The 25096-nt window shown below is 40.8% G+C and overlaps 1 protein-coding gene across 1 annotated transcript in view; it reads left to right on the plus strand.

Moving 5' to 3' along the window:
* PIGS (phosphatidylinositol glycan anchor biosynthesis class S) overlaps nt 1-25096 on the plus strand; it is a gene marked incomplete in the record, with an annotated part of 953935 nt that overhangs the window by 153213 nt on the left and 775626 nt on the right. The window contains 1 exon segment of the mRNA XM_044054396.1: nt 20631-20742. Within this exon segment, the coding sequence (XP_043910331.1) occupies nt 20631-20742 (112 nt within the window).

Here is a 25096-nt window from a genome sequence, read left to right on the forward strand (position 1 = left end):
GGGAATGGATGGCAAACAGATAAACAGGTTTGTCATTACTAGGTATCTCCGCCAAAGAGGACAATGCCAGGACTGCAGCATCCAACCCCTTTAAAAGTACAGCACAGTACAGTATCAGCAATGCATCTATATACTGTGGGAGTAGAACCCACAGCCTTCTGCATCAAAAGCAGGTACACACTACCTGTTGTGGTATTAACAATACAGACTCAGCATAAGCAGCATCAAACTTCTCTTCAAGCTGTCAACTCCTTGTAAAATCTACTCGACACTCAACTGTATCTCTCAACCTTGAAGCACAAGAAATCTGGAAAAAAACAAAATTTATTGGGGGGGGCGACAAAATCTAGGGACACATTTTAAACATTGCTTGTATAATCTTGGAAAGTTGCTATAATAAAATGCTGCGTTACCACAGTGTATTTCACTGCCAAGTCTTTGACCCTGTGCACTACAGTCAGAGCAACATACTACTATGCCAAATCAGCTGTTTCTTGTAAGACAAGTAGACTGAAACTTAAATGGCTATCATTTAGTGAATTCAGTTTTCACCATAGCTCTCTAACTTCTTGGCACAAAACACCCAGAGAAAGCCAATAATGGGGGAATACAGCCCCCAGACATATTCAGTGAATTCAGTTCTCACCATAGCTCTCAACTTCTTAGCACAAAAAACCTTTATGAAGAATATGAAGTCTGAAATTCAAATGCCTGTCATTATTTAGTAAATTCAAAATCCAGAAAACCACAAATTTCACAAGAACAAAACTATGAGGCAAAAGTTTCACAAGTGGTGGTGGATAGGGAATTCAAGCTCTTGCTACCTGCTCCCAAGGTCCAGGGTTTGAGTCTAGCCACCAGGTATATTTAACTGGGGCATCACACACACACAGACACACCTCTGCAAAGGAGTGTGTTGCATTCCTGCAGTTAAAGTCCATTCTCCTTCCTGCAGTACACAGTAAAAAGCCAGCGAGAGCAAAGTCCTTCTCCTTCCCACGAGAGAAGCTGCTACCCAGACTGCAGATGTTGCAGTCCGATCCCCTTCCAGTCTTGCAGTTGTAACTGCATAGACGTCTGGTATCTCTGTTGTTGCATGCTGTCTTCCTAATCCAGACTGTTTCACCAGCAGTCCAGATTCTGTGCGCATGCTGTGGACTGGTTCACCAGCAGTCCGGATATCGGGAAATGCCTCGAGTGCGCATGCGTGAAGTTCTGGGACTTGTGTTTGTTTTCTTTTTTACAGCTGGTTTTACAGCTAGGGGCTGCGGTCCTGTAGCACGAGCTGCCTCTGCATGACTGGCACCATTATTGCGACATTTAAAGCTTGATTTAGGTTTTGCTGACTCACCCTTGTACTGCACTTGAGCATGTCCTTTTCTTAGAACTTGATGGAAAACTACGGGTTTTCCCTGCCACACCTGCAGGTGTTACAGCTGCCATGTGCTTAGGCCTGCTTTTGCTAGCCATGTGTTTTATGCTGTCTACATTTGCTCTGGAGCCTGCTGAAACTATGCTCTTATTACTTGCAAGCATACTTGTGTGCCTTTCTGTAATGTCATGGATTTGGAAAGTCTCGGTAGCTTTGCTCAGCGTTAAATCACTGTCACGAAGCAAAATCTTTCTCACAGCAGCACTATTAATACTGCACACAAGCCTGTCCTTTATCAACTCATCTCTTAAGTCACCAAACCTACATGTTTGTTTAGCTCTGTTTCTCAGGTCAGTAATATAAGCTGCAAAAGTTTCTCCTTTCTTTTGATCTCATGTAAAACAAATGCCTCACATTTATCTGAGGTTTACACATTTCCCGGAATTTGCAGTTTCAAACACTGTGGTCTTCCCTTGATTCAGTGTGTACAACGATATGACTGTTTTCACCTTCTCCCTCATATACTGCTGGTGCATACACATGAATGCTGTCTTTCAATGGCCTCTGGCTCAGCTAGGTTTAGCAAAATGAATGCCCTGGTGTGTGCATCTTTGTCAGAATAAGCTGGTTGTATAAAAATATCGTACTCTTGCTCAAATATTCTCCAATTCTCTGCAATATTCTGATCAAATACAAGTGGTGATGGTTTTAATATCTTTCTGCCATGCCAACAAATTACAGTAAAACACAATGCATCCCAAGTCCATTTTTAACTGTATGAACATGCACACTTGCACATATGCCTGAAATTTATGCAGTATTTGTAACTATGCTCAACAGCACAACAAGCCTCTGAATAACTGAACTTTGCGAAATAAGTCTCTCGGGCACAAGAATAATCTTGAAATTACTGTACTGCAAGACATCACCTCTTAGTGTTAGAAACATTTCAAAACAACTGCACTGTGCGAATGAACTGGGCAAATGAAGCTCACAGTAAAACCGTTTTTAAGTAATTGAATAAACAGTACACAGCACACTGAAACTTTCCCAAGATGGTTGTACTTTGCTAAATAACTCTCTACAGTGCAAGAAACACACTGTAATGGCAGCACTTTGCGAATAGACACACCCAGCACAAGAAACGTTTTGAAATGGCCGTATTTTTACTGCACTTTATGAAATAGTTGCACTTTGCAGACTAGCAAACTGTTCGGAATAAATGTACAGTAATAAGCACACACTAGATACTTCGCAGAACTCTAGTTATGCCCTGAATAGCTTCAATCAATGCAAAACAGTAGTTTGTGCCAAAACACAGCAGTTTGCCAAAAAAAATGCAGTCGCCTTGCTTTATTTATGGTTAATGAGCCCTTTTTTTCCCCTTGTTAAATTTGTTTTGCTCATTTAATCTTTTTTCCATGCCCATGGTGCTTGTGCTTGTTTTACTCTACACATGCCCAATTCACTTTAAATATGCTCGTTTTGCAATTCCGAGGTAATTCCAAACCCTTTATTTGCTTTTCTGATAATTGTTTTATCAAATATCTTAATTTTAAACATTTCAGTTAAACTTTTTGTGCCTCTGGTTTGCTTAATAATGCGGTTTGTGCCTTTGTAAAGCATCTTTTCATAAAATTGTTTGTGCAAGTTTTCATTACCTTTGGTTCATTTCTGTCCCTTTTTTGTGCTCTGTTCATTTAGTTTATCTTACCTGTTAACTCTACACCTCGTAGCTCTGAAAAACAATCTCAGAATCCCGGTTCTGACACCATATCGCCCATACAGTCAGGATAAAACAGACTAGCATTCATGGGTTCTGTTCAAACAGCTTTATGTACAAACACATCAGGAATGAGGCTTAATAACTTTAACTTAGATAAACTTATAAACAAACTAGTTATCACACTCATGCATGCTTACTCTCTGATTGCACTCTCAAAATGGCACTAAAGCTAGCACATGCTTACTGTTTATATGCACGTGCCATCCTTGAAATGCTGCGTTTAGGTACAACATACACACACTATTTTATACATTGTATGATTGCAATGTAAATGCAACCTTGTAAGTTGTATGTAAATATGAATTTTTATTTTACTCTTGTCTTGTAGCAGAGATGTTCGTTTCTGTATATACTATACCTGTCTTGTGTATATATTTGTCAGTTGGAGATTTTCTTTCTATGCCATCTGTGAAAAGGGATTTTTGTTTCCTAGTTTGACTTTCACTGTAATCAAATGCAATAAATAAGTAGGGCTTTATCCCATTATGCCGCTGAAACAGGTTCTGCTGGCACCATTTCTTTTTAAATAACTTTGCCAGTAGCCTTGTAGTGAGGTTGCAGTGGTATCAAGATTGGACTAAGGTGAGTCTTACATAGATTATACAGCCTTCTGATAGGGTGGACTGTTTAGAAGATGTCTGAAATAAGTACTAGAGATATTCTGGATGTCTGATTAGTGGCTAGAAGTCTCACAACTAGACTTTTTCCCCCCTTTCCTTTTTTGTAGTCTCTTCGGAGGCTGCTTATTTAGACTAGAGTAAGAACAAGTTCATTCTTCCCCTACACTCAACTATTCCTGCAGCGATGGATAGCCTGCTCCTCCAAATAAAAGCACTGAGGTTGAGTAACAAATTCTCAGCACCTTGATGGTACTCCAATAAATCAGTAAACAATTCTTGTGCACAAAATAAATTTATTGCAGCAATAAATGCTATCTCATTAAAGCTACACTTTTATAATATGTTTTCGTCCTTGATTTTTTCAGATACAAACAATAGACATTTACAAGCCGTAAATAACCCCATTAATTTTAAATTCACCAATAAAAACATGCCACATATTAATTTTGCAAGACGAACACATTACCCCAAATTAATTTCCCTCTCCCAAGTTAAAAGTTCATTGTAAATACAAAGGCAATAAATTCGTAAAACGTTTTAATTGATCTAAAACAATACATTAATAAATTGAGTTTTTATTGAAATTCAGTCTCAGTTGTTTTTGCACCTGCACTTTTAAAGTTTGTCCTGTTTGTTGCATTTACCTGTTGAGGCTACACACTCAAGTGCGCTAGCCTGTGTTACATATTTATTGCATTTTCCTGCCGTTTGTTGCAAAAAAGAAAAAAAAACAAAAAAATGATCCTTGTTTCCCGTCTTTCCTGACCTACAGTAGTCCAAATACAGGCTTTGCTGTATTCTGGACTTTTGGAAATTTCCTGTGTTGCCCATTTCCTTTCTTGGATAAAGGGAGGCTTCTTTGTTCACCAGTGGCAGTGGGGAGCTTAGAGCAGCCTATCTATCCCTGGAGGAGTGTTCCCAGCACAAGAATCTGGTAGTCTATTGGCCGTTTTGGGCCAATTTCTAGCTCTTTCAAGTCCCCCTGTATAAAACCCGCTTTGGCACGGCTTTGCGTGATTTTGCGCATAGTGCAGCATCGGGCAGCTCCGCTTAATTGGGTTTAAATCATTCTCTCTCCACAAAGTCTGCTCTTCACTTTTTCCCTTAGAACTGATCTAGTTCTCATAATAGTTCATAGGTTAGTACTAGACTAACTGCTCTTGTGGGCCATTTTAAGCCTAGCCAATTACCCCATGTGAGAATCAAACCCTGCACCTTGTGTCTGTAAGGTAAACACCTTAACCATTATCCCAGCCTCCCACACTGTCAAAAAGGTGCATTGAAGCTTCCCTGACCGGGAATAAACACCCTATTCCTACTCTATAGCCTGGCACTTGCTCACTAAAGCAATTATACAAGTCAGCACTAAAAAATTAAAAGCACTACACCCTCACAAACTCCCCTTGAGTACCTTGTTCCCCATTGGCACTTTTTTTCAATTATAAAGGAATTCCCAATACTATTCTAGCATGTCCAAAGGTCAGTTGTCGATTTCCTCTCCGGTCCAGCTGGTGAATCTGGGAATCTTGAGGCAATGTTACAACTGCTTCATGTACACAGACAACCCTCTCCTCCTCCCAACAAATTCCAACACATGTGAGAGATGCAACCATATAGACAAACTGGAGGCTAAGCTCCCTCAACTCAGTACTGGCGTAGCCAGTCAGGAGGAGAAGGAAACCACACTCACTACAATTCCAGTCTCACATAGACCTACCACGACAGCAAACCAAACACATAAACACACAAAAACATACTCAGAGGCTCTAAATAAAAATCTGCCTAAGCAGCAAAGACCTCCAAAGCAGACACCCAAGCAACCGCTACCCCAAAACAAAACACGTGCAACACATAGCTCACAAAGCCAGTGTGCCGAACAGTGTCAGCCCTTAAGGCTAAACAACACACCTGATACACTTGTAATAGGTGACTCTATCGCCCGGCACACTGACGTCCCGCTCACCAGGCTGAACAAGGAAAAGGTCACTGTGAGCGGCCTGTCGGGCGCTAGGATCCGCCACATAACACAAGCACTCGGGTCACTCCAAGGCAAGTACAAATATGACTTGGTCATTGTCCATGCTGCTGTGAATGACCTGAGACGTACCTCCCTGGACTACATGAAAAGAGACATAGAGGAGCTATCTTAGCATGTAGCCCAGGCCGGTATGACCCTGACCTTGAGTAGCATCTTACCCTCACCAAGAATGATGCCACAATATGAAGACAAGATGATCAATTTCAACAATTGGCTTAAGTATTGGTGTCATTCAAAGGGGATCCAGTGCCCTATTGGTGTCATTCAAAGGGGATCCAGTGCCTGTCAGCCTGGGATGACATGCTCGACAAGCCACGATGCTTTGCTAGGGATGGCTTGCACCGGTCACCCCTGGGCTTTTGGATATTGGCAAAGACTCTTGCCACCCCCATAGTGCCTTTTTTAGGCAAGGCTCAAAAGACAAACCCACCTCCATACCTGTCACAAGGGATAAGAAACTAAGAGTGATGCTACTCAACGCCAGAAGTCTAAACCTCAAGATGCACGCACTCAAAACTCTCCTTAGCATGGAGAACATCGATATCTGTGCAGTAACAGAAACCTGGTTCAAGGCTCCCGAGAGCACCCCAGCACTACCAGGTTATACCTCATACCATGCTTTTCAGCCCCAAAACTTGGACCAAACCACAAAAGGAGGGGGAGTATCAATATTCATCAAAGATACCCACACCTCCAGGTTGGTGGCACAGCACGAAGCATCAGAGACTATTCATGTGCAACTAACAGTGGGTAAAACTGCCTTCCAGTTTATAGCCTGCTACAGACCACCCTCCCAAACCCAGGAACCCCAGTCGGCCTTCCTGAAAACACTGGAAAATATGAAGGGGTCTCCAAACACCATTATATTGGGCGACTTCAACTACCCAAACATAGACTGGGAGCATTACTCTAGCTCCAACACCCTAGCCCAAAGGTTCCTAGAATTTATAAACTCAAATGCTATGGAACAACTTGCTACCACTCCCACAAGAGGGGAAAACATACTGGACCTGATCATCACCAACATGGGGGCTCTATGCTCCAGACCAGAAGTGTATCCCTCACTGGTAAGATCAGACCATAAACTAATCTCTCTGGATATTCACATCCTGACCCCACCCCCTGTCCAGAAAACCACAGTGAAAAACTTCTCTAAAGCAAATTTCACACTCCTCAAAACTAAGGTGGAATCCTTCAAAGCCCCCGGGCCTGTGGAAAATATGGCCCAGACCGCAGAATCCTTTATAAACGCGTTCTATGAACACCTCCAGGAATGCATGGATCATGCAATCCCAAATAAAACCAAGACCCAATCCTCCAAAGGCAGGCGTCCTGTCTGGTGGACCCCAGCCTTAAACAAAACTATGCAATAGAAGGAGGAAGCTACTACATGATAGAGCAAAATCCCAAAAAGGGAAGGCATCTCTGATCAGTATTAGCAAAAAACTACGGGCACTCATAAAATCGTCTAAGGCCAGCTTCGAGAGAAAAATTGCACAGGACACTAAGGATAATCACTAGGCTTTCTTTAGTTATGTTTGGAACTTGGGTGGGAATTCCCAGATATGCTCAGAATTAGTCCAAAATGACAAAAAATACACGGAACCCACAGAGATTGCCAACATCCTAGCTGACCAGTTCAGTGCAAACTTCTGCCCCCCCTCCCCACCAAAAGGGCAAATATCTATCCCAGCAGAGTGCTGCCCCCCTGACATCTCAGCTGCTCAGGTAAGAGCCGCCCTCTCCAAAGCAAAAAACGCAGCATCAATGGGACCAGACGGTGAAGAGGTAAATCCAAACATAAAACTACTGTTCAATCTCAGCCTTACTACAGGATATGTACCCAAAGAGTGGCGTACAGCAGCAGTGGTCCCTCTCCACAAAGGTGGTGCCTCAATGCATCCTGGAAACTATCGCCCCATAAGCCTGACTAGCTTGGTCTGCAAAGCTATGGAAAGGATCATCATGGACCTCATAAATAAAGATATTGGGGACCTACAGACACTGGATCCCTACCCAGTTTGGCTTTAAGGGCAGATCCTGCCTCTTAAACCTGGTCGATTTCTTTGAAACAGTCACCAAGGCCATTGACGAGGGGAAGGTGGTCCACACAGCCTACCTGGACCTCGCAAAAGCCTTCGATACAATACCCCACTTGGGCATTATAGATAAGCTCACCAGCTTAAATATAAACCCCTATGTTACTAGATGGGTTGCATACTGGCTCAGACAGAACCCACATGGTTAGAATTGCTGGAGCCATGTCAGACTCCGGACCAGTTACAAGTGGCATCCCACAAGGCTCAGTCCTGGGATCTCTCTTGTTCGGTATATATTTCTCGGAGGTACGGGCCAACATGGAAGGACTGTGGCTGACCAAGTTCGCAGATGACTGCAAACTAGGCGCCATAATAGACTCTCCAGCCGACACAAGCATCCTACAAAATGGCCTCATAGAAACAAGAGAACTGGTGCCAGAGCCATGGCCTCAAGCTAAATGCCAAAAAGTGTATAGTCATCCCCTTTGGCAAAAACAAAGTGCCCACAAATTACCACATAGGTGGTAATCCATTAAGTACGGAAGAAATAATTGGGGACCCAAGTTGATAGCAATCTCTCATTTGAAAACCACGTGGCCAAAGTGGTTAGAAAAACATTTTATATAGCCCACCTAATCATGAAGCGATTCACATCTAGATCAGGGGAGGTCATTGTGCCTCTTTACTCATCCCTCATCAGGCCCATAATTGAGTACAATGCCCCTTTTGGGATGTACCTTACCAGACACCTCCAGCAACTGGAAAGACCCCAAAAGTACCTCACCAAGAGGATCAAAGGGCTCAAGCAGATGCCATATGCTGCCCGGTTAAAGAAACTCCAGCTCTATTCAGTGGCATACCGCCTGCTCAGAGGCGACCTGTGCCTGACTTATAAAGCCATGTCCAACCTGGAATTAATGGACATGCTGCACCTCAGAAAATCCAAATCCCATCGAGCTACGCACTCGAGAGACTTGAACCTCAGCACTAAAATAAATAGGACATGCTGGAGGGACAGATTCATAACCCAGAGGCTCCCTTCACTCTGGAATAAAATCCCAGTCCAGGTTAGGCAGAGTCCCTCATTGACTCTCTTCAAGAGGAATCTTGAGTGGATGGGAGATCGTAGGTTTACCCCGGGTATCACTTCTGTGTCACTGTTACAGGCACAGAATACTAACCTCGAAAAAGGGCATAGCAAAATTCATTTAAAATGGGTGGCGAAAGCCAAACACACTCTGGCTAGGCTTATAAATGCCCTAGGGCAGATGGCCTAGTATGAACTTATGAACATGTTAAAACTCCCTGATATTTAAACACTTGTAATCCTAGAAAATACTTGTACCCCCTCTAGTGGCCAATAAATGTCTCTTCAAAACCAGTTCTTGCAAAGAATCAAAATTTTTTTTTATATTTGTTTTAAAAAAAACTTAGATATGCATACTGTGTACTTTGTACACCAACACAGTATGCATATCTAAGTTTATTTTAAAACAAATATAAAAAATTGTTGTTGATTCTTTGCAAAAACAGGTTTTGAATGAGACAATATATTTATTGGTTACTAGAGGGAGAACAGGTACTTTCTATGATTACAAGTGTTTAAATATCGGAGTTTTAAAATTTATTTTTATTACTGAGAGGTTGAATTTGAATAAAAACTCATTAAGATATATATGTTAATGCATTGTTTTAGATCAGTTTAAAAAGTTTTAGGAATTTATTGCCTTTGTATTTACAATGACCTTTTAACTTGGAAGAGGGAAATTAATTTTGGGTAATGTATTTGTCTTGCCAAATTAATATGTGCCATGTTTTTAGTGTTGAATTTAAAATTAATGGGGTTATTTAAGACTTGTAAATGTGTATTGTTTGTATCCGAATAAGTCAAGGACGAAAATGTATTCTAAAAGTATAGCGTTAATGAGAGAGCATTTATTGCTGCAATACATTTGTTTTGTGCCCGAGAATTGCTTACTGCTTTACTGGAGGACCATCGAGGTGCGGAGGATTTGTTACTTGGCTGTTTTTGTGCCTTTTTTTCTCCTTTAGCACTGAGGTTGCATTACTTCATTTGTAACTCTTGTCAGGCTGCAGTTTTTGAGTTTTGTAGAGTAGTGTGTGGTGCTTTGGTGTCCAGTTTCATTTTTCCCCCACCTGAATAGGATATGTTGTGCATTGATGTTAGACATTCCAGAATTGTACATATGCCCATATGCATTCTTCATTAGATGGTTACTGAATTTTAGCCTTGATTTGGACTTGGTGGTTGATTTTTTATAAATACCTTTTTTGGTCCCATCATCAAGCCTTGCTGTACTTTGTTGTACTCTGTTGACCAGTTTGTTTCTCTACATTTCCTAGCATTGGAGTGTTGGGGACACTCGCCAGGTAACTTGATTGGCATCATGTGGGAGCTGCAAAGTATTTCTGAACTCTCATACAGCCTGTCCTCTTGTTTAGCAAACAGGATGCAGAATCCAATGTGCTGAGCTGAAGTGCTGATTCATACTTCTAACTGCCTATGTTGTATCGTTGAAATGTATACGCTATCAGAGGCACACTGCTGAATTCCTGGGTATATGGGGTGAACTAACTTTCCATCCAAGGTGCTTCAGCAGCACGATGAAACTAGCACCAGATGGATGAGCCAGGTTATTAGCAATGCTCTGCTGCATTTGTGTGGTGTGGAAGTCTTCCTGCTCTTCACTAAGCTGACACTGCTGAACTGCCTGACATTGTAGTGAAGTAGATCCATCAACTGCAGATAATTCTCTCTGGAAATGTGTGCACTGAGAGGTACCACTTTATTTCTGAACTCTCCATACTGCTGTTTAAAGTTGTTTGATTCTTCTCTGACCTCCAAACCATAAATCCAGAGTGGAGACATAACATGTACCGATAACTGTAAGTTAGGTGTTCTTGTCTAACTCTCCCATTGACACAGCAGCTCTGTAGCTAGTACAAGTCCTCATTAAACAGCGGTATACTGAAAAAAGGGTAAAATTAAATGCAGAAATAAATACATTGTAGTTTTGCCACATTTGGCAGGAAACTCTGGTCTCCAACTTACAGTATTGATAGCAGCTCACTCCAAACTGATACAGTGGTCTGGGATCTTGGTATTTAAATGGACAAATCCTTCTCTTCTGACCATTTTGCAGCATTAGTAGTTAGGAAGTCTAAATATCTAAAAGTCTGACAGCTAGATCAAAAGAAATTAACATTCTACTATACTTTACTCAGACCATTTATAGAGTACAATTTCTCTTTTGGCATGTACCTGTCTACACGTCACACAGCTTGAAAAACGCCAGCACTTCCTAACCAAAATGATCACTGATCTAAGGACTTGCCAAACTCTACAATAAACCCACACTCTTGCAACGTCTGTAACTTCTCCCAGTTGACTCCCTCCTTGGTTCCATGAAGGACCCAACACGCCTTGATCTGTTGCTTTTGCAAAAGGCAAAAAGCCCCCTCATATTAAAGCTAAGGATTTGCACCTCTGCCAACCTCTTAAAAAAAAAAAAAAAAACCGAGGGACTGATTTATTACCCAGTGTTTACTCATCTCTGGAATAGACTACCTATTTATGTCAAGCCAAGTTATACCCTTACGTCCTTCAAGTCCAACCTAGAGTGGATGGGCATTCGCAGAGTCACCCCATAGCCTGACCTGCTTTGCCTGTAAGGAAGTGGGAGGTAAACGATGTGGGTAGATAATGGCAAGGTACAAAATGGTCTGTTCTCCTACAATGCCTGTTGTAAGGTTTTTAACACTTCCCTCACTTTTCCTGTACTGTCACTGCATTGTATACAATTGTGGCCTTGCATAAAACTACTTCCCTTTGCCTTACATACTCAGTCTTTCAACTTAAAAGGACACTTGGATTAGAAGAAATTATTTGATTATTTACTTGTAATAACAATGTAAACATGTATCTGCAGTTCTGCTTCCTTCTGAAATTACTGTATTAACTTCAGTGGATATATGTCGTCATCTCCCAGGCTGTGTCTAAAATGGTCCACTTGGATCAGTGCTCTTCCTTGGTTAACAAGTATAATTAATTAAAGAATAACTGTTTTATAAACTTCAGGAATGTAGGTGTAGAATGGGTTGCTTAAGGAAATAAAATCAAAACTGTTTTCATGTATGGAGAAGATATCTGGATTGTTCCACTTGAAAGTATTGTAACACATTCCTGATTTATGGTTCTGTTTAACCAATTCTGTTAAGTGTTCAAAACTTGCCTTATTTTCATCACTAATATATTAATGTTTAGTTTTAACCATGTTTTCCTGGAGAAACAAAATGCTGTTATTTCAGGACTTAAAAGAATTTCATTCCAATTCTCTGTGCTTTTAAACAACAGTGTGTGCAAGTGGGAGTGTTTGGCCATTTGTTTCACATTCCAACAGGTTAACCACAGTGATGCTGTACTACTTTTATTAAATCACTGTTAAGGCAGCTGTATATTGTAATGGTATCAGGTTCCTCAGCATAGCCTCTCTCTCTCTCTCTATATATATATATATATATATATATATATATATAAAATGTGTGTGTGTGTATATAGGTTCATAGGTAGGTACTAGGCTATCGGCCCAAGGGCCTACGTAAGCCTAGCCAGCAAGGTTTCATAGCTTACGCCACCCAAGAAAGTTATTTTCCTGTGCCACTGTCCAGCAGACAAGTGATCCCCGGGGTGTATTTCCTATTTCCCATCCACTCATCAAGATTTTTCTTGAAGAGTGCTAATGAAGAACTTTGCATGACATAGATGGGTAGCTTCTTCCAGAGTATAGGAAGTCTCTGGGACAGGAATCTATCCCTCCAGCGTGTCCTGTTTATTGTGGTGAAAAGGTTTAGGTCCCTAGAGCGTGTAGCTCGGAGATATCGGGATTTCTTTAGGTGTAGCATGTCCAACAGCTCTGGGTTTGAAATAGCTTTATATGTTAGGCAGAGATCATCTCGGAGTAGGTGATATGCTATGGAGTAAAGCTGGAGTTTTTTGAGGCGGTCCGTGTAGGACATTTATTTGAGGCCAGTAATCCTCTTTGTGAGGTACTTCTATGGCCTTTCCAGCTGCTGCAGATGTCTTGTGAGGTACATTCCAAAAGGGGCGTTGTACTCTATAATGGGTCTAATGAGTGATGAGTAGAGGGGAACAATGACCTCTTTTTTTTTCCTGGATGAGAACCCTTTTGTGATGTCTGCCACGTAGAAGGACTTCCTGACTACTGTGGCGATGTGACTATCAAAGGAGAGACTACTGCCCACCTAGGTCCCAAGGTCTCTTATTACGCATTCGGTGTTAAGTAGATTGCTGCCTATGTGGTAGTTCATGGGTACAGAGTTTTTACCAAAGGGGATGACACTGCACTTTTTGGCATTGAGCTTGAGGCCAAGGCTCTGACACTAGGCATATGTCTCAGTGAGGCCCTTCTGTAGGATGTCCACATCATTTGGGGACTTGACTATGGCTCCTAGTTTGCAGTAATCTGCGAACTTCGTTAGCCAGAGGCCTTCTGTGTTAGCCTGTACTTCAGAGAAGTAGATACCAAACAGGAGAGGTCCCAGGACGGAACTCTGTGGTACTCCACTTGTCACTGCTTTGACGTCAGATTTGAGTCTGCAACTTTTATAGTGTGGGTTCTGTCAGTGAGCAAGTTGGCAACCCATCTTGTGACGTAGGGCTTTATACCTAGTTTAGTGAGTTTAGCTATATTTCCAGAATGCAGGATGGTGTCAAAAGCCTTGGCGAGGTCAAGATACGCTGTGTGAACCACCTTACCCTCATCCACGGCTTTGGTGACTGCCTCAAAGAAGTCAATCAGGTTCAGGAGGCATGATCTGCCTTTCACAAACCCGAACTGGGTGGGATCCAGAGTTTGGAGGTTACCAATGTCATTGTTTGAGTTCCATGATGATACGTTCCATGGCCTTGCAGACCAGGCTCGTCAAGCTAATAAGTCGATAGCTCCCGGGAACAATGGTGGCTCCCCCTTTGTGGAGTGGGATAACTGTTGCTGTGCGCCATTCAGTGGGCACAAAACCTGATGCGAGGCTGTTACTGAACACGGTGCTTAAGTGGGGAGCTAGTTTGTTCTGAAGTTAGTGTAAAATGCAGCCTGGGATGTTGTCCGGTCCCATGGATGCTGTATTTTTGGCTTTAGAGAGTGCAGCTTTTATCTGCATAGTTGTGATTACAGGGACTTTGCATTCTTCCTGCATAGATATGGGCCCTTTAGGGGGTGAGAGGGAGTAAAGTTAGCACTGAACTGTTCTGCCAGGATGTTGGCAATATCAGTTGGTTCTGTAATTTTCGTGCCTTTGTGCTGTAACTCAGAGCAGATCTGGGTGTTGCCATCTAGATTGTTGACATAGCTATAGAATGCTTTGTGGTTGTCCTTGGATTTAGTGGCGATTTTGTTTTCGTAGCTAGCTTTGGAGGAGCTTATAAGGGATCTCAGCTTCTTACTGAGGCTGACCAGGGAGCTCCTCCACTCATGGGATTTTACTCTTTTGCAACAGTTTCTTCCTGCTGTTGTACAGTTTGTTTATGGCAGGGGACCACCAGATTGGCTTTCTTTTTTTGGAGGATAGCATCTTGGTTCTATTTGGGATAGCACGATCCATGCACTCGTGTAAGTGCTTATAGAGTGCATTTGTGTAGGATTCAGCAGTTGTAACTGTATTTTCCATCTGCAATAGGTGTCATGAGGTTCACCACTTCTGTCCTAAGAAGCATGAAATTGGCTTTGGAGAAATGTTTTACTGTGGTTTCCTTAATGGGGGATGGGGGCGGGATGTGGATATCAAGGGTGATAGGCTTATGGTCGGATCAGACCAACAAAGGAGTTGACTTCAGGTGTGGAACACCGGTCATTCATGTTGGTAATGACTAGGTCTAGGATATGTGTGTGTGTATATATATATATATATATGTATATATATATATATATATATGTATGTATGTATATATATATATATATATATATATATATATATATATATATATATATATGGAAAAAACTCCAGACCATTGAAAACCAACTCTGTTGATATTTACAACTCCTTACCCCCACCCCCAGTAACATCACTGCACCACTCTCTCCAAATTCAGATGGCTTCTAGTCACCTACAGAGTTGAGCTACTCATGGAGTTTCTTCATTTCAAACTACCTCAACCATGTACCTTCTTGCATCTTGCTGCCAGACTCACAGAAGTTGCAAGGTGGTGGTCTTATTAAACTTCTCCCAGTTGACTCTCTCCTGCCATACCCTCCCCCAGACCAAACCAAACTGCACTGTACTGACAGCTCCTCCATACCCTCCCCCAGACCAAACCAAACTGCACTGTACTGACAGCTCCTCCATTCTTGCACCTAAACTCTGGCAATCCCTCACCCAAAAGAAATCCTTTCCTTTCCCATTTTCAGAGCATAGCCAAAAAGGCAAATCCATCAAAAATCTGACTGCAAGTGCCTTAACACTGGACACGTAATCCAACTCCTCCCACACCTACATCACTACTAGTTCCACCATCTGTTCTCACCTGCTGCTCATTTCCCATATTTACTATCAAAATTAATCCACGTTTGTTTTTCTTTTCGGCTGATAATTGCTCATTGTTTCAATTGTGTGCTGGACTTTGTACCTACTATGTACTCCATGTTTGTGAATTAGTTCATTTTTTATTTTGGTGTGAATGTCTTCATCTGAATTGCACCTGTAAATGGTCTCTTGTGATTGGTATTACTTATTTAAGCAAGTAGGGTTATCTGAAGTTATGAAGCTTGTGTGTACTCATTTTATTTTATTTATTTATTTTATTTTACATTTGTTGACCGGGCTATTCTAGCTGGATACATGTCCATTTTCAGTAGAGGCCCGGGGAGAAAAGCTCCAAGAAATCATACAAAGTTAATATGGAAGTTATGACAGATATTAAAAACAGCAATTGTTACATAAAAACCTTAGTGTTTTTTTTTTTTTTTCACACGAAGTACAAATTATAATACTCAGTGATTTTGTGAGAAGGTACAATTTACATATAAACATAACTTTTATATGCAATGATATAGTATATTGAAACATAAAGGGAAAATGTAAAGGATGAAGGGTGAGTATTAGTGAATAGGAAAAGTTAGTCAGGGTTAGTACAGGAGCATAGCCAGTGTTTATTGAAATAAAGTTTTAGATTCCTTTTAAAAAGTGAGAGAGAAGTCTGAGATGTGATTTCAGAGGGTAGTTTATTCCATATTTTTCCAACAGAGTTAGAGAACAAGGAGTCGCCTGCTGAGTTGTTGAGTCTGGTAGTATTGATCAGCAGTTTGTTTGAGGAGCGTAGATTTTTGAGAATATTATAAGGTATAATGAGGCTAGAGAGTATTGGAGTGTTGCTGGGTTGATACAGGGTCTTGTGGGCTATTGTGAGCTGTTGAAATTGGAGCTGGTTAAGAAATTCTAGCCAGTCTAGTTGTCTTAGATTCAAACAGTGATGGGTTCTAAAAGGAGAGCCTGTAGCAAATCTAGCAATATTATTATAGGATGTTGCTAATTTGTTAAGGTTGTTTTTAGAGATTGGTGTATATAGAAGCATAGAGTAGAGTGGAGATCAGGTGATTTCTGGCTATAGTGGTCCTAGCTACTGGTGTAAGATAGGATTTAATTCTGTAAAGGGATCCTACTTTTTTGTTAACTAATTTTATTGTGGTGTTTATGTGAGTATCAAAGTTGAGATTGTTGTCTATTGTTATTCCTAACAGTTTAGTGGTTGGGTCAGGAGAAATAAGAGTACCGTTGTTGGAAGTGAGATTGAAATGTAAAGAGGTGGACTTTCGGGTTGGTATGAAGAGTAGCAGTTTAGTTTTCTTGGGGTTTAGGAGGAGGCAGCGGTGTGAGAACCATTGTTCTACAGTGTTGAAAGCTTTTTGGGTAAGAGACTGAAGTTCAGTTTGAGAAGTGGCTGAGCAGATTATAGTAGTCATCTGCATATTGAATGTAGGTGGAGTATGGAATAGCTGATTGCAGGTCATTAATATAAATGGAAAATAGGAGTGGGCCTAATATGGAGCCCTGTGGGACCCCGAGGGAGATAGAAAGGTGATTAAATAGTTTATTTTGCCAGAGTACAGCCTGCTGTCGGTTTTCAAGGTAAGATGTAAACCAATTCATAGATAGAAGATCAAGTGAAACAGAATTCAGTGTGTGTAGAAGTAATTGGTGATTAACCATGTCAAAAGCTTTAGATAAGTCAATGAAGACTGCAGATGAGAGAAAATTTTTGTTGCGGTTATTGTTGATGCAGTTTGTGAACGATAGCAGGGCAGTGGTGGTACTGTGGAAAGGTCTGAAACCATGTTGACAGTTGGCAAGTAGGTTGTTCTGGAGAAGGTGGTTAAGAAGTTGTTTATGGATACACTTTTCCATAATTTTTGTAATAGGGGATAGTAGAGCTATGGGGCAAAATTTAGAAAAGTCATTGGAGTTCCCCCCTTTATGTAGTGGGATGATATGAGAAATTTTCCAGATAGATGGGACAGCTCCTTCACTTATGGATCTATTTATCAGAATGGAAACGGGATAGGCAATGGCTTTAGCTCCTTTTTGCAGGAATTCTGCTGGGAGTTTGTTAGCTGAGGGGGTGGTAGGTTTTAACTTTTGGAGAAGGGAGGAAATAAAGGAATTAGACACTGGTTGTAAATGAAATAATGGGGGTGGGTTTGTAGAAGTGGGCAGATTTGAGGTATCAGGAGATAGGTGGCTAGCAAGAGTTTGGATGGCGTCTGTGAAGAAAGAATTAAAGGCGTTTGTGTGGGATTCTTAGGGTTTGAGCCTTGTGGGTTGGGTGTGATCGATTGGCCTGGGAAAAGAAGATTGTTAATACTAGTCCAAAATGTTCTAGGTTCTTTGTGAGATGTTTGCTGTAATTGGAGATAAAAGTTCTTTTTGTCTAGCAGGATGGCTTTTTTTGTAATGTTTCTATGTTCTCTAAAGGTTTGGCGGTCTGTCAGATTCTTAGTAGTACGCCATTTTGCCCAGGATTTGTTTCCGAGAAGGATTTTTTGTCCAGTATTATTAGAGAGCCAAGGGGCTGGTTTAGCTTTGGTTCTAATAAAGCGAGTTGGTGCGTGGTGGTCAAGGATGGTTAAGAATGTGGAACTGAAGTATTCTACTGCTTCATTTAGAGGGAGAGATTTTAATGGTGACCAATTGCATTGTTTCAGTTCTGTTTGGAAAAGTTCTGGGTTAAATTGCTTTTTTGAGCGTACTGTTCTGAAAGTGTTAGGGAATGTTAGGTTGGTTTTATGTCTGATAATATAAGTTAGTGAAAGGTCACTTAGGTCATCTGGAAGGATTCCTGCTATGTAGGTTTGATGAGGAGTATTAGTAAGTATCCAGTCCAAGGTACTTTCTTTGTTGTAGAGTCTATTAGTTCTGGTAGGGCAGTTAATAAGTTGTGAGAAGCCATATAGGTTAATATGGGTGGTGGGGTTTGTACTAGTACAGGAATTACAATCTATATTGAAGTCCCCTAGGACTATGGTTTCTTGTGGGAGATTAATAGAAAGCCAGTTAAGGGTATACCCAAGTGTATTAATGTTATTTCCTGGGGGAGGATATATACAGATGTTATTTATGGCTTTACATGTGTTGACCTGAAGTCTGAAGATTATTTCTGCACTATTGTCCAGAGGTAGGTTAAGATTTATAGTGCTGACTTGTAGCTCTACTTTAGAGGATTGCTACCCCTCCTCCCTTTTTGGCTGTACGGTCAAGTCTAATGATATTGTAACCAGGTGGGGTGATTTCATTGTCCTTTAATGGTAGGTTTTAGCCATGTTTCTGATAAACATAGGATGTCAAATAGGTGGACATGTAGGAGGGCATGAACTTGAGCAATTTTATTGCAAAGACTACGTATATTAAGATGTGCTATAGAGAGTGAGTTGGAAGGTTTGGTAGGTGATAGGGTCCTAGTTTTGTCTTGGTTGCTGTTTGCAGTAGTAAGGGGATAGTTTGGGCCAGGGTTGGGATGAATGTCCCCATCCAATAATGAGTGGGGGAGTGTTAAGTGTTTAGGCTGGAGAGGCTTACAATAATAGTCCAATAATTTTCTAGTTTTTAGGTTGGTGAACTTAGTGTGCTAGTCTGTGATATTTGGCTAGTAGGTAGCTGGGTTTGTGACTGAGGTTTAGGAAGTTTGGAGAAAAAGGTAATGTTGGTGTTGAGGTGTGTTTGGATGGGAAGAGAAGAGTAGAGTGGTTGTTCATAGGAGGTTAAGAGATAGGTAGTTGCTAGAGGAGGTAGGAGTGAGACCCAGATTAATAAATGTAATTTGTTAGGGGTGGTTGATATAGACATTTTAATGGTTAGTGAGGTGAGAGAGAAGTGGGAGGTAGGTTTTTAAAGCATGTAGGAGATATAGCAGTAGGTAGGGTATTAAAGCAAGGAGGGATGAGAGGTAGGTATTAGTGGGTGTGTTGTGAAAAAAAGGAGGCTGGGAGTGTTAATGATGTGATTTGTATGATAGGAGTAGGTATAGAGGGGGTGTGTCTTTAGAGGAATAAATGTAGGAGCACTGGGGGCGAGTGGGAATTGGGGGCAGGGTAGGGGAGCTGAGTGAGCCCGAAGGGCGAACGGAGCGGGTAGAGATGAGAGTAGACTGTCAAGGAAGACAATCAGTAAAGTATGAAGATTCAGCAGGTAAGTCTGAAAGTGAGAGAATGTAGAAGAAAGTTAAGAGGCTAGTAAGAAGAGTCAGGATGTTAGAGTAGTAGAAAGTGATTAAGGATACCTTAGGATAAAGGAGAGATGATGAAAGAGTAAGTCTGTAGAAAACTGGGAACAGAGTTCTGGAGGTACGGTTAACAATAGGGTAGGAAATTAATATACAGAAAGCTCATGTAAGCAGCTGCACAAGCCCACCCATTTCTCCTGTGTTATGCCCTTTGTAGCTTCTTTGTTGTATCATGTTTCCCATTCATATTGTTCTAGAAACTTTTAAGTTTTTGTTATTGTTCAGATATGTAATAATAGGCCATAGTTTAAAACCACCCAGAAAGTGACTCAAATAGCCAGTGATGTAGAGTAGTGAGATAAAGCCTGCCTGCAGCCTGGGTAGCCTGTGTTCAGTTAGTGGCTCAGGTTTCTGACGTGCTGGCAGGGGAGGGTGAGTGTGTCTAGCTGGGTGGAGGGGGTGGGACATGCATCTAGGAACACAGTGCAGTAAAATTCCCCTGGTGGTGACCACACAGCACAGTACAATTCCCCTGGCGAAGATGGGAGGAAACTTACCACAGAGTGCTTCCGTAGATTGGTGGGATGGCTTGCTGATGTCAGCCTTTTTGTACAAGTGAGCGTGGTTCAGCATGGATCACTCACTGTACATAACATCCTGCAGCACTGCTGGGTATGTGTAAGGGATGAGTTAAAGCAGAAACCCACCATGGTAGCAACATGACACTGTCCTGGAATGCTTCTGTCCCCTCATTGCCCCATAATCCGTGTAGGAGAAAAGTCCAGGGATTTAAGTAGAGGTATGTAGATCCAGTGAAAGAGAAGTACTTGGGTCAGCAAATGGTCAACTGCATGAATAAAAATTAACAAATATTAATTTTTACTGTAAATGCTTGAGGTGGGGCACTTCTGATGTTCTGTTGGGTGCATGCTTCAACCACTTAATGGAAGTAACAACCTTTTTCTTCTGGCTTATGCAGGATGACATGATCAGCTTTTGTCTGAAATGTTCTTTATTTTTTTTCAGCTAGAGTTGAAAATGCCAGTGGAGGTGGTCTTTGCAAAGGGCTCCCTGTCACTGGAACATCAGAGAAGGATTCCTACCAGCCTTTTGAAGCAGACTGAGCAGCAACTCAATAGTGAGTACCTATTTTGGCAGAAGCCTAATGATGTAGATTTCCACTGAAATGAAGTACAAAATACATTCCCAATAAAAAGTTGAAGCATTGAAAGGTGCAAGTAAAATTTGTATGTTATATTTATTTTTTAAGTGTGTTTTTTCCCTGCTGCATCTTCTGTACTCTTCAGACTCTAACAAACTTTTTGTTTTTCATTCAGAGACCCTTGGATATTAGCCAGCTGTGTTGGCATAGAGGGATAATGTCCTTAGTCATTCAGCTGAGCCTGTTTGATTCGCAGCAAGGGTGTCATGCTGGGGCTAGCATGGAGAAGCCAGGTATGCCTGTCCTCAAGGTGAAGGATCAAAATAGAGCTGCTGTATGCCACTATCTCTCAGAGGAGGCTTGATGGCCAGCAATCATGGGGCAAAAAAGCATTCAACACTTGCCATTACAGGTTACCAGTGGTAACAATATGCTCCCCACATGCACACCTTACTTCACTTTTCTCCTTAAGTTTCATTGGCAGTGTTTGCCATAAATTATGATAAATGCACAACTTTCATTTATTAATATAATTGATAAACAGAACAAAGACAAACTCCAAAATAATAAAAACAAATAAGGCCAAACCAGTAGTTTCACCAAGCCAAAAGGTACAAGTAGTCAAGTATATAATAAACAAGGATTTTGCAAGGATATACTTGACTACTTGTTCCTTTTGGCTTGGCGAAACCACTGGTTTGGCCTTATGCATTTATTAATATAATGCTAGATTTTCATAATCTGTCAATCCACTTTGTAGGACTAATCAATTCAGGAATTAATGGGTTTAGTACCTTCAAGCTTTCCCTAGCTGTACCACCTTAAACTGTCTCAATGCCATGTGCCTGTCTGTTTTTCAAGATCGAGGATTCCCTGAGAGCAGTGAACACACAAACAGCATACCACTAGAAATAAAACCACCATCTTGGGCAACATTTACATCATACTGCTCAACTGACATGCCTTTAGACATGTTTTTAGGCCACCTCCAACAAGGGATGGGGAAGGATGAGCGGTATGTTGAAGTGGATGGACAGGGAGTCATGGAGAGTGAAAAGTTTAACTTTCATGTCTTGCATGATCCAGTCTATCCCCAAGTCATCCTTCTTTGTAGTACTAAGACAGTTTACTTCAGATAAGAGTTGAAGTTCATTGAACACCTGGAAATTGCATCCAGCTTCTACTTTGCAAGAGTATGCAGATAAGCCTATACTGCAGCAACACAAATGCTGACTGAAACATTTTGAAAAAAAATTCTTGTAGTAGTCACTGCTCTTATTAAATGTGTTTTAGGTTTAAAAGGTAATTTTTTTTACATTTTTATAGCCACGAATGGTGCCATCAGATAGTCAACTAGACAGTGACTTTGGATACTTTTTTTTTTTTTTTTTACGTATTTTGATTACTTCTCCCATAAAGGTGCTCCTCTTATCTGTACTTCTGTCCGAATAAAATGTATTTGATGGCGAACATCTAAATGTTGGGGTAATACAGGTTGGTTGGTTTAAATTTGCTTCAGTTTTTACTTTGGGCATAAAAGAAGTTGGTCCACAGCTGTACTGTTATGGAAAATACAATAATTAGAAAATAAGGCCTGGATATCTGACAAACTTCTAACTGAAGTATCTGCTAACAAAAGGATTGTCTTCTACACCAAAAACTTTAACTTTGTTGTCTCTGCTGGATCGAAAGGTGGAAGTGTTAATTTCTCAAGCATAACATTTAAGATCCCATGAAGGAATGGTGTCTCAGACAAGATCTCAACAGAAGAGTACTTCTCAAAAAAAAAAAAAGCCTTAAGACTTAAAATAAAGCTAATGTTCTACGGCCAAATTTCCTCTAGTCTGTATAAATACCAAATTGGATCTTCTGTGAGAAGAAGCTGCTAGCACATTGGGACTAACCCAGTCAGCAGAGGATAAATAACCGATTTGCTAACTGGTGAAAGTGTGGTATTGTCACAAGAATAACCTTTTTTGGCACCAGAATAACCTTACTGGAAAAAAAACTTTGACATTTGTCACAAGTGTGAGGTAAGTATTCCAGGACAGCTGGAACCAGAGCAGAAGAGTCTTTCCCCATAACAAAGACCTTGTCCATTTACTTTTATACCTTAGGCTACTAAAAAAAAACTGTCAGGAGAATAAGCAAATATTCCCTGGTCATGATAGCATCTGGAGAAACCATCCTATTAAAGGGAGAGAGTCCAGGTGAGGCTTGTTAGATTAGATGTTTTAGACTATTTTTTTAAATCAGAAACATCCTTATTAAATTCTCACATATGACATACAGTGGATATAAAAAGTTTACACACCCCTGTTAAAATGCCAGGTTTTGGTGATGTAAAAAAATTAGACCACAATAAATCATTTCAAAACTTTTCCCACCTTTAATGAGACACACGACCTGTGCAATACATTTGAAAAATAAACAAATCTGTTCAGGGAAAAACATAAAAAAAAAACGTGCAAAATGCTGGTTGCATAAGTGTCCACCCTTAAACTAATACTTTGTTGAAGCACCTTTTGATTTAATTACAGCATTCATCATTCTTGAGAATGAGTCTATCAGCATGGTACATCTTGACTTGGCAATATTTGCCCACTCTTTCTTACAAAAGCGCAATATTTGCCCACTCTTCCTTACAAAAGCGCTCCAAATCTGTCAGATTGCGAGGGCATCTCTTGTGCACAGCCCTCTTCAGGTCACCCCACAGATTTTCTATTGGATTTAGGTCTGGGCTCTGGCTGGACTTTTCCAAAACTTTAATTTTCTTCTGGTGAAGCCATTCTTTTGTTGATTTGGATGTATGCTTAGGGTCATTGTGTTGATAGGTGAAATTCCTCTTCATCTTTCTAGCAGACGCCTGAAGGTTTTGCGCCAAAATTGACTGGTATTTGGGACTGTTTATAATCCCCCCACCTTGACTAAAGCCCCAGTTCCAGCTGAAAAAAGCAACCGCAAAGCATGATACTGCCACCACCATGCTTCACCATGGGGATGGTGTTCTTTTGGTGATGCGAAGTGTTGTTTTTGTGCCAAAATACCTTTTGGAATTGTGGCCAAAATGTTCAACCTTGGTCTTATCAGACCATAACACATTTTCCCACATGCTTTTGGGAGACTTTATGTATTGTTTTACAAATTTTAGCTGGGCCTAGATGCTTTTCTGTATAAGAAAAGGCTTCCGTCTTGCAACCCTACCCCATAGCCCAGACATACGGAGAATACGGGAGATTGTCACATGTAGTACACAACCAGTACTTGCCAGAAATTCTTGCAGCTCCTTCAGTGTTGCTGTAGGTCTCTTGGCAGCTTCCCTGACCAGTTTGTCTTTTTATCAGTTTTGAAGGGACATCCAGTTCTTTGCAATGTCACTGTTGTCCCATATTTTCTCCACTTTTTGATGGCTGTCTTCACTGTGTTCCATGGTATATCCAATGCTGTGGAAATTTTTTTTTACCCTTCTCCTGACTGATACCTTCCAACAGTAAGATCCCTTTGCTTTGTAAGCTCTCTGTGAACCATGGCTTTTGCTGTAACAGCAACTGAGTAAATGTAAGGAAAATCCTACTAGGACAGCTGAACTTTATTTGGGGTTAATCAGAGTCTCATTAATTGATGGCAGGTGTGTACCCAAGAAGACTGAATGCTATAATTTATATCAAAAGGTGCTTCAACAAAGTATTTTAAGGGTGTGCACACTTATGCCACCAGCTTATTGTACGTTTTTTATTTTTTATATTTTTCCCCTAACAGATTTGTTTGTTTTCAATTGAATTGTAAAGGTTATAGGTCACATTAAAGGTGGGAAAAGTTTTGAAATTATTTATTGTGGTTTCATTGTTTTATATCACAAAAACCTGGCATTTTAACTGGGGTGTGTAAACTTTTTATAGCCACTGTAGGCAGTCTTACATTTATATAAATGACAACACACATTGACATAATTTTAGTTGCCAAGATTATACAACACTAATCAAGTCATTGTCGGTCAGACATTACATAGCTTATTCAAATCCTGCATTATTTTAAACCTCATGCCTCCTCTGCATGTATCATTCCTACAATTCACATTTTTCCTATGTAATTTGTTCCTACCCTTTCTAAAGATCCCAATTCCTGTTTTATCTCTGTTACTGTATTTACTAGGGGTGGAATTCAATAAACTCTACATGGTGGAATAGTGTTGTGGCCCGAACACGGCTGTCGAGGGTTCCTGGAAACAGAACTGAGGTGCGTGCACGAGCATATGGACCCGGCGGTGTCCATGGAATGCAAAACATCTCATATGCTGGTGAAAACCATGCAAATGAGGTTGATTTGTGAT

Source organism: Protopterus annectens, chromosome 13.part0 (genome assembly GCF_019279795.1).
Source record: "Protopterus annectens isolate FY-2018-M chromosome 13.part0, PAN1.0, whole genome shotgun sequence".
Taxonomy (NCBI): domain Eukaryota; kingdom Metazoa; phylum Chordata; order Ceratodontiformes; family Protopteridae; genus Protopterus; species Protopterus annectens.